Source organism: Lipotes vexillifer, unplaced genomic scaffold (assembly GCF_000442215.2).
Source record: "Lipotes vexillifer unplaced genomic scaffold, Lipotes_vexillifer_v1.1 scaffold67, whole genome shotgun sequence".
Taxonomy (NCBI): Eukaryota; Metazoa; Chordata; class Mammalia; order Artiodactyla; family Lipotidae; genus Lipotes; species Lipotes vexillifer.
In genome coordinates this window covers 64077-75286 of record NW_006797638.1, presented here as the reverse complement: position 1 = coordinate 75286, position 11210 = coordinate 64077, and the positions used below count along the sequence as shown (strand labels likewise).

At 36.0% G+C, this 11210-nt stretch overlaps 1 protein-coding gene across 1 annotated transcript in view; it reads right to left on the bottom strand.

Moving 5' to 3' along the window:
• Positions 1 to 1414: 1414 nt before the first annotated feature.
• SKIC3 (SKI3 subunit of superkiller complex) overlaps positions 1415 to 11210 on the bottom strand; it is a gene marked incomplete at its 5' end in the record, with an annotated part of 72807 nt that continues 63011 nt past the window's right edge. Inside the window, 4 exons of the mRNA XM_007469751.1 lie at positions 1415 to 1489; positions 3242 to 3365; positions 5151 to 5281; positions 10062 to 10214. Of these exons, the coding sequence (XP_007469813.1) occupies positions 1415 to 1489; positions 3242 to 3365; positions 5151 to 5281; positions 10062 to 10214 (483 nt within the window). The remainder of the gene's footprint in view (positions 1490 to 3241; positions 3366 to 5150; positions 5282 to 10061; positions 10215 to 11210) is intronic.

Below are 11210 nucleotides of genomic sequence, written 5' to 3'. Positions count from 1 at the left end.
TGCAACAAAAAGAATAAAATATCTGGAAGAAACCTACCTAGGGAGGCAAAAGACCTGTATGCAGAAAACTATAAGACACTGATGAAAAGAAATTAAAGATGATACAAATAGATGGAGAGATATACCACATTCTTGGATTGGAAGAATCAACATTGTGAAAATGACTCTACTACCCAAAGCAAGCTACAGATTCAATGCAATCCCTATCAAATTACCAATGGCACTTTCCACAGAACTAGAACAAAAATTTCACAATTTGTATGGAAACACAAAAGACCCCGAATAGCCAAAGCAATCTTGAGAAAGAAAAACGGAGCTGGAGGAATCAGGCTCCCTGTCTTCAGACTATACTACAAAGCTACAGTAATCAAGACAGTATGGTACTGGCACAAAAACAGAAATATAGATCAATGGAACAGGATAGAAAGCCCAGAGATAAACCCATGCACATATGGTCACCTTATCTTTGATAAAGAAGGCGAGAATATAAAATGGAGAAAAGACAGCCTCTTCAGTAAGTGGTGCTGGGAAAACTGGACAGCTACATGTAAAAGAATGAAATTAGAACACTCCATAAAGGGCTTCTTGAAAATGAAAATAAAATAGGAAAATGTGCTTTCATGTCTTAAAATCTGAAATTCTGAAATTATACCTGACACCGATACTATAAAGAAAACAAAACAGCCATTTCTTTTTTTTTTATTTAAGGAAGTTCATCTTTTCATCATGATTGAAGGAACTGCATGATCAGTTAAATATTGTCAGCATTATTTTCCAAAATTTTTCATTAATGTTTTACATGCAGCCTTACACCTGAGTGTTTTGAATTATATAAACATATCCATTAGCAGTCTAAGATTCACCTAAAATTTATATTATGCTTCTTCAACAGAATCCAAGATGAACCACTAGTAAAACAGATTATAAGATTATCTGGAGTTTAGATGAGCTGGTCTGCTGAACTCTAGAATTCACAGAAGGAATTAAATCTTTGAATTTGTTGTTTAACAAATACAGTTCTGCATTGTGCTAATCTCCTTTTGCATATTATTTAGCAAATGGCTATTAAGGCTTTATTGTAAGGGATTACCAAAAAACAGTCCAATGGTGAACCATGCAAGATAGAGAAAATAATGATTTACAAATAACTAATGAACAACTAAGGGAACCATGGTTTTTCCTTTCATTATAGACTTCTCAAAATCAAAGATATTTTTCAAATTAAAGTTATATTAAGAGTTTATGGAAAATTATACCCCTAGCTTAAGAACTTAAACATCTTTAGATTTAAAAAAGGAATGGATGATTATAACTATAGTTTTTTTAAATGTTGCTTTGGGGAAAAGTCTTGATTCTTTGTTTCATTCTCTCTAATAGCTTTTTCTTTGCTTGCTTACTATAAAATAAAGCATTGTTATTGTGAAGACAATTTCTGATTCAGTTCCAGTGCTCTTGTATCTCCATGAGTTTTGGCATTGTTTACCAGCACCTGTGGGAAATTACATACAGGAAGTGTTAGTATTTTCTTTATTAACAATACCTATATTTAGAGTCTTAGAAGCCGAGTAAGCCAAAGGGCAGCAGGCAATATCAAACTACACAAGAAAAAGTGACTATGTGCAAACTTTCTGTCATTTTTGCTGAGATAAACTGTTCAGACAAAGCTAACACCAGAGATAAGCACAATTTACTCAAATGCTCAACAGTACAGATGTCAACATTTTGATTGTTACCACCACCAGCACTGCATAAAGTTAAAGGTTTTGTTTGGAGGCTTTGTTTACAACACTGTCACCTCTAAACCCTTACCCTAAAAGACCATTTTATGCATAGAATTGTTCAAATGACATTGCTCTCCTTTAAAACCACAGCTTAGGATCAAGGCTTGGGTTCTAAGCTCTATTAAGAACGTTTCCATAGTTTTCATCAATTCCACAAACTAGAAGCTTTAATTTTAGTTTATCATTTGATTACTAAAACATTTTTTGGTTGTTCATTTTCAAACACTATGAAGGGTCCGAGATGTTGCTCTATCTGCAAGCTAACAAGTTAGCCTGTCACAGTTTCGTGATGGGACACCTGGGTCAGAGACAAATGTCTTTATCATTCATGGTGTAGCAAATGACATGAGTATCAACATATTTGCATCTGTTCCCCTCCTAAGTCTCAAAGGGGTGACATGGATGGATGCATATAGTTTCCCACATACACAGTGGGTTGACAAAAGGGGAACCTTAGATTTAAGCCCAGGTGCCTAGGAGACTTGAATCTTTTATAATTGGCAGTAAACATGCCTATTCCTTGCTCTGGAGGGAGACACTTATCTCCATCTCCCAAGGCTGGGGGTGTTTAAAAAAGGCTTCTCATTAATTTTCATTGTGTTTTTAAAACTCTTGGCTGAAGTTATAAGAATTTTAACCCAGTACATGTCATACAGACTCTACCTTTTTAAAAAGAATACACACACACACACACACACACACACACACACACACACACACACATATACATTTGACCCTTGGACAACATGCGGATTAGGGATGAAGACCCTCTATATGCTCAAAAATCCACATATAACTTATAGTCAGCCACCCAAATAGGCAGTTCCTTGGTATCCATGGATTCAACTAATCAAGGATCGTGTAGTACTGTAGTATTTACTATCGAAAAAAATCCAAGTGTAAGGGGACCCACACCATTTATTTAAACCTGCATTCTTCAAGAGTCAACTGTACATGTTTATATATTTAGAAACCAGACCCATCCCATGAGAAGTGGAGTAGAACTTGTCATATGAATTTTACAGAAAAGACAATAAGATGTAAAATAATCTTTCCAAAGATAATATGAACATTCCATTAATTTCTGCTACTTCTAAACCTATCCTATCTACCTATTTGCCTCCACTGCAATGGTTATAAGAAATACTACAACCAGAACCCAGAGCCTTCATCTATCTTTTCTTATGCTACATAGCACATCAGGAGAATATATTTCCTACAGGTTAAATCAGTGGTTCTCAACCAGGGGTGATTACACCTCAGATATTATTTGGCAATGTCTAGAAGACATGTTCAGTTGTTATAAGCGGGGTGGAGGGAGGAGGACAATGGTACTGGCATCTAGTGGTTAGAGTGGTTAGGGATGCTATTAGACATCCTACAATGCACAGGATAGCAACCCTTAGCCCTCACCCAACAAAGGTCCAAGATGAATAACTTTAATAAAATCAATGCCTTACATCAATGAGCTCGTAGTCATTTTTGGCATGTAAGTGTCTCAGAAGGTACCAACGTGCTGCTGAAACAATAGATTTGGGATACCCAGGCTGATACACCACTCTCTCTAAAAGTCGCCGTGTCTCTCTGGGAAAAAGATATTTACTTTCAGTCCAAAGCATATAAATTAATATAAGATATTTCATATACTAGTCTCAAACACACATTATCTTTCTCGTTCTTTTGCAGATAACGTGCTGATTACTTCATGAATTTTTTCATCCATGTAACGAAAAAGGTAGTAGTAATGGTTAACATTTACTAAGTATTTATTATGTGCTACGTAGTATGCCAAGTGTTTTACTCATATGGTCACATTTAACATTCACAACTTTATAAGGTAGGTTGCTGCTATTATTCTCATTTTGAAGATAAGTAAATTAAGGCTCTTTCCAAATAGAATGGGAAAATGACCCCTATTTCATGAGCACTTGACTACTCTACTTCTAATCCCTCTTGAAGGTAGACAGAAAATAAATAATGCAAAGATAATACAGAGTGGAACAAGAAGAAATATTTAACATCTACACTAGAGGCCAAGTGTATAATATTAGGCTTTTAGTATATATTTTTAAGAACGTGTACAACATATGAACCTATGTAATAACAGGCTGATTTACAGTTGTGTTCTAATTTTTTCTTTCCAAATTTACTAACATCTATGGCACCAAACACTTCTGTATGGGTAGAAACAACACAAATTGTGGTAACTTCAGAACTGCTGAACAGGAAGATTTTGTAGGTAGCAACTGGTTTGAAGTAGGAGCTAAAGAAGAACATGCCCTGAAGATGCTTTTACACAGGAATCACATAGTAAAGCACACTGCTTTTTCTTAGGCGGTATGTTTATTTGAGCTGATGTTGGGTGGTGATAAAAATTATGGGAGGTGCTAACAGAGATTACAGGCAATTGGGGGTTAAGGCTCTCTAAGTCATGTATACTGAGCTTCGGCAGAAAGAGTTCATTAGGAAGTTCACATTATAGCCCAAAACATTTCTTGGTGAAATCAGTCATATAAGAAGTGGCAAAAATAAATAAATATCAGTAAATGATGCTGGAGTTGCTAATTAGTCATAGGTCTTATCTCTTCCTTCACTCCTATTTTGTGGTATTGATGTGACCTTTGCCACACATTTATATGTGTTAAGCTCTATGTCTACAATTCTTATTCTGTTCCAGTAATATATGCTCCTAAACCATTGTTTCACTTATGCTTTGTATTATGTGTGATATCCATTAGAGCTAAATATTCTCAGAATTGAAAAATATTCTTGCCTGTTTTTTCATCCATATGACTTTTAAGTAATTTTCTTCAAATTTATTTCTGACCTCATCTCCGCTTCCAATAAAAAGACTACTAAAATTTAAATTTAAATTTTATAACTTTATTTAAATCTGTGAAGCTTCTAGATTTTCTAGATATAAAAACCACATTATTTATAATATCTCTGCCTTTTTAATATTTATTCCTTTTTTTCATATTGTTGCCTTGCAGGAATTTATGTCAATCTAGCCTTCAACTTGAGCCTTTTGGGTTTTGTTTGTTTCTAGAATCCATATTTACATTGTTGGCTCATCCTAAAACAGTGAAGAGCAAAAATTCCAAGGCCTTCTTCACTCAAAATGCTGTCATGCAAATCTCTCATATTCTATATCTGGGTACCAAATCACTTTTTTTAAGTAAGGCTTTATTTTCTTTCTACTGGGTTACTAGAACCAGCCTTTCCAAAGTAGAAACATATATATGAATAACATCAAAGTTTGTTAAACTAATTCTAAACCTTTGTGTTTTTTTTTAAACCTTTGTTTTGTAGAAGGATTAAAAGTGAAGAAACACTTTGAAGAAAAAAATGAACAAAGATTCTTCATACCTTGCTCCCATTTTGCGTTTGAATTGTAACAAAGCTTGTAAAAGGACAGCAAGCGGACAAAAGCAAAGTTTCAAGGCCTCAGTTGTAGCTTCTTGAACCAAGGACGGCCAGTGATCACTGGAAATATTAGCCTATAAAAATAAAAGACAAATATTAAATCATTAAACATTTGACACGTTTATTTTTTAAATAAATTTATTTTTTATTTTTGGCCGCACTGGGTCTTCGTTGCTGCATGCGGGTTTTCTCTAGTTGCAGTGAGCAGGGGCTACCCTTTGTTGCGGTGCATGGGCTTCTCATTGTGGTGGCTTCTCCTGTTGCGGAGCACAGGCTCTAGGCGCACGGGCTTCAGTAGTTGTGGCACACAGACTCAGTAGTTGTGGCTCACAGGCTCAGTTGCTCTGCAGCATGTGGGATCTTTCCGGACCAGGGATCGAACCCACGTCCCCTGCATTGGCAGGTGGATTCTTAACCACTGTGCCACCAGGGAAGTTCTGACATGTTTACTTTAAAAAATGTTATCAGCTCTCATTTGTTGACTGCCTACTTGTCTAAGTTGCCATGTAAATGCTACAGGGAGCAAAATTCTACAAAATGATTAAAATCTGATTCCTGCCCTTATGGAAATACAAAACAAGGCCGACAGGGATTAAGGAAGGTTTCAAAAAGGAGATATCACTTTAAAAACACTAAAATATTTGCTAAAAGAAAATGCACTATTCTATTACATGGGTGAATGAAATCTATCAATTACTAAGCCTCTGGTCTACCGAATATACAAAACTCAATTTAACATGATTCTTTAACTGGTAGTGTATAATTCCACATTTCAAAAATTATCTAAGGAGAGAAGAAAGACTGAAATGAAATATATTAATAAAATCCCAATATAGGAAAAAAGGTGCAAAGTAGATCAGAGATAAATCAAAGTCATCAATTCTGAAAAACATTTTAAGAATTTCACTTTATGGGGAAAATGTTAAGATATCTATACATTAGGTATAGATAGGTTGCAAACTTTAGTTTGTTATAGTATGTACTGACTCAGAAATAACATAGATAAGTAGTTCCAAAGAAACAGTAACTACAAATAAAATGGTGAACACTCTACTGAATTACATAAGAAGGAAAAAAATGTATTTAAAATCTTTTCATTGAAAACCTCAAATTGTAACCAAGAATTCATAATTACAGGTATCTAGAATACACATTTCAATAAAGTCAATATAATGAGTGAATACACAGTCACTTTCAAACACTAAATTATTTTTTAAATGTTAGAGCAATAAACTCTGAGTTCAGCACAGGCAAGAGTAATTTGTGTAATCAAGGAAGAGGAAGCCATAGGGATAATGAATATGAAAACAGAGATCAGAGGTAATGAGGCATCCTCCATAAAGACAGGAGTAATGGCACCTTGGGTACATCTGGAAAAGAATGTAAGGCAAAGCCCATACTAATAAAATTACTCCTAATATATTTTTAAAAACCAATAACACAAAACTCTCACTGGTTGCTTTTATAATGCACTCTCTAAATTCTAAGAATTCATATAAAGTATTCCGTAAAGTCAGCCCATATTATGATATAATAGTTTCTATATGTAACTGGTATACTAAACAATGTGATTAGAAAAATAAGTATATTTTTGTCTCCCATTATGTTTTTAAAATTTATTATATGAGGGAGACTTTTCCTCATATAATAAGGATGTAAATTACAGTAGGTCCCATGACTCTGACATCCAATCACAAACACGGTCTTAATTAGAATGTTCTCTTTTCAATACTTCAATCTTCATTCAAAGGTAATATTTACATCCCACTCCCATCTCCTCAGCTCCCAGCTAGGGTATGCTTACAGGGAGCAGCACATGGCTTGTGCCTCCGCCCAACACTCCCACCTTTTCTTACTAACTGTAGTTTCAGGAACCAACTGAAATATCAGAAGTTTGACTGATGCCATCATAAGATGATGCTCTTTAGGCCTGACAGATATGTAAAGATCTTTTCCTCATCCAGACTTTCCTAGCTTTATCAGAGACTCTCAACTTTACGCATAGTCTCTTATTGCAGGACCAGCTATGATATCTGTGGGGCTCAATGCCAAAAAACAAAAACAAAAACAAAAACATGCAGGGCCCTTTGTTACAAAATGATTAAGAATTTCAAGATGGCGGTTGCAGAGCGTTAAACCCAGTGTGGAGGCCTATGCAGGTGCACAGGATAGGATGCACACCCACGAAGCAGCCCTGCTCAGCTGCAGTTCCACTAACCTGGGTGAATGAACCATTCCACTTACTCTCCTCACATGCTATGGCAATTTGGAAACCTCTACCTTCCTTTCTGCTGGATCCCATCATTCCTCTAGGTGGCTCTACATGTCAGGATCTAAGGTAATTCCCACGGCAGTCCACTATCTCAGCTGGCATCACTCATTCCTGGCCCTAACAAGCTCTAGGAGCACTGCTGACCCCACGCTGCAGCAACTCTCCTTCACAAGATGGAGGGCATCTTATACCCAAACATACACTCCTACCCACTTTTGGGATTCACCCACTGCTGACCACTCTGTCCCAGAAGCATGCAGTCACTTTCAAAAACATAAGCAACTCTTCCCAGCAGGGGGAGAGCCAAAGCTTCCGAGGCATGTGCCAGATACCTGTCCATGTGCTTCTAGACATGTGCCTCCAGGACCTCAGAGGTCACACATGAAAGCCTCGCTCTCTCTGGCAGCGAGACTCCCTTCCTCTGGTGGGCACCTGTGTGTGGAAATGTGCCAGGGGGACGACAGGGGAGGCAACAGCTTTCTCCAGAGAGATTTCTTCACAATCCTCCAACTCTGTTCTTCTAATCCTTTTATAGCTTCCTTATAGGTTACTCTCCTACACACTTCAGAAATCTGTATCTTGGTCTGATATTTCTCTTTGGAATCTGTTATTTAATATCTCAGGGGAAACTTCCACTTTAATAGCCTTTTCATATATTATTACACATACAATAGCTTCTCTTAAAACAGTCTAATTTTAATATACCCATCCTCTGCACAATGCCAGCTCTTTACCAGAGAAATATGACATCTCCTTATAATAATTGCTAGGTATCAAATCTTATAACAAGCAAATTAGATGTGGATGGTGCTTTAAAGTTTACAAAGGCATTTGTAATGTTAACTTCATTTGATATTCCTAATACCTAGGCAAAGTAGGTATTACTACCTCCACTATTACCAAAAAAGGTTGGGGGAGTTCTAGACAGCTTAATTGGCTGAAGTTTTCACAGGCTGTAACCGGTAGAACCAGAACCAAGGCTCTTATAGAAAACACTTTTGTGGTGGTAGTAGTGGTGGGGCAATGGGGGCAGGTATACCTGGGTATTACTAAATTGTAAGCTAATTTTCCCATCTGTAAAATAGGGTTCTTATGAATATTAATGAAGTTAATATGTATAAAGCACTGTAACAGAACCTAACACAGGCTAAGTGTTCTGTATGTTTGCTATTATTATTGCTATTTTTATTTTACTTCAGGGCAGATTTAATTTCCCAGCATGAAGAACAAACAAACAAAAAACCACATCACTAATAATATTTATTAACTAACAAATAATAAGTTAGACTAAAAGGGTATCGACTTCTCCAGTTCACATATTCAAGAGCATTTATAGGTGCTACATGTGGCTTCCATAGCCCACCGACTGCCAATGTCACAAAGACTTTTGTTAAATATAAATATGGGACAAACAAAACAAAATGTTTGGTGATCTAGAATTACCATTAACCACCATTTCTTTCCAGCCAAATCATCTCAAATTTGACTACCATTACTATTAGTCCAGTCATTCAAAAACCATTGGTGGAGGAGCTCCTATATGTAAGGCAGAGTGGTAAAGCAAAGATGCAAAGATGAACAAAACATGGCCCCAACCTAAGGAGCTCTGAAACGTGCTCCACAGTAATAGCACCAAAGCTGAATAAATTTCCTAATTCTTATATTTCTTTGGCAAAATGTCTAGTTAAAGCAAGTAAATAACGTTGGCAATGGACTACTATGGCAAAAGCATGAGTTAATTCAGGCCTGTCTAGGAAATTTCTTCCAAAACAAAAAATGACATTTTATCTTTTAATTACAGAAATAACATGCATATGATAAAAAATTCAAACACTATCAAAGGATATAAAATGAAAAATGCTCCTCCACTATCCCTTAAAGACCCCTAGGTACTATCCTCCAAAATAACTGCCATTAAATTTCCTTTGTATCTTTTTCTATCTTTCCATGTGCCTATTAGTGTGCACACATGTACACACACACACACACACACACGATGTAGAGATATATATTCTTAAAAATACATATCACACATATATACACTCGAATAGCATATCATACACACTGTTCTGGAGTTTGCTCCTCCATGCATCCACTTAAATATTTATCTTGAAAAGTGTTCCACACTAGCATATAAGACTTCTAGATTAATATACCTACCTTGGTATCAGAAAACATATCAAGTCAAAAATTACTAGAAATCCCTCTTACAGAATGTCAAATTGAACTAAGAAATGACTAAAATGTTAATTATTGGTATCTTTGTCACTGATGAGTAGCTGGGTTAATTCTAACTTAAATCACCAGGAAACAAAAATGTATATTCTGCCATAATTCAACTTTTAAAATTGCTATCTTTGTTTTTTCCCCCCTAAACACTGACAGTGTCCTGCTAGAGTCTATAGGTTTATGTTATGTTACTCTTATGTCCATCAAAAAGCCCAAATACAAAGTCTATGAGACCACACTAGAAGGTGATGAAACTATAGGAACTCAATGGAATATCACTATGTAAAAAGCTTTTATCTTAAAGAAAAATAAAAGAATAAATTTTTCACATCATAATTATAACATGATCTTACCATGCAGACTTCTAATGCAAGCAGTGCTAGTCTCAACAGGCTTGAGAGTTTCCCACTCCAGCTGCCCTGTTGGGATGCTACTTGTAGACTCTTCCTATAACACATCTCAGCAGCACCCATCATTCCTTGGGACTGATATATGTGTGCCAGCCACTGAGGAACAGCAAGAGAAAAGAACCCAAAAGATTTTAGTTTCGCACACAGTCTACTTCCAACAAATTCAATAAACTTTGATGAAACTAAATTTTTAATTTAATTATTGATAAATTTTGTGCCTCCAAATCAAAAATCACAGGTCAAAAAAGGGGTAGCCATCTTGCCCATTCTATTGGCAACAGCCACATCCAGTCTGAAGCCTTAAAAAGTCTCCCAAGATGGCAAGTGAGGAACAAAATCAAAATGCAATATGATTTTTTATACATTACAGATGTAACATTTAACATCTGAAAATCAATGCAATCTACCACATTAACAGAATAAAGACAAAGAAGCATTCTCATAGATGGCCCCCACCCCAAATCCACTCATTCGTGATAAAAAACAAATCTCTCTTGACAAACTCAGAAGAGAAAAGGATTTCCTTAATCTGAAACATAAATTGGACAGCCATTTTAGAATCTGATAAATACCTACAAAAACCTAAAGCAAAAATTATGATTACGAAATTACAAATGTTTTCTATCTGAGGTAGTGAATAAGACAAGAATGCTCCCTTATCACCACTCTGCTTAACACTGTAATTGAGGCTCTATAAATAGTGCAATAAGGCAAGAAAAAAATTTAACATAAAAATATTAGAAAGAAAAAGTAAAACTTCATTATTTGCAAAGGACATAATTGTGTATACAGAAAAGCCAAAACCATTTCAAAAGAATAAGTGAATTTAGCAAGGTTTCTGGAAGGTCAGTATATAAAAATCAACAGTATTTCTAAACGTTTGACACCAACATACAGAAAAAAATACCACTTGCAATGGAACAACAAAAAAAATCAACTACCCGGAAATAAATTTTTTTTTTTTTTTTTTTTTGGCGATACGCAGGCCTCTCACTGCTGTGGCCTCTCCCGTTGCAGAGCACAGGCTCCGGACGCGCAGGCTCAGCGGCCATGGCTCACGGGCCCAGCCGCTCTGCGGCATGTGGGATCTTC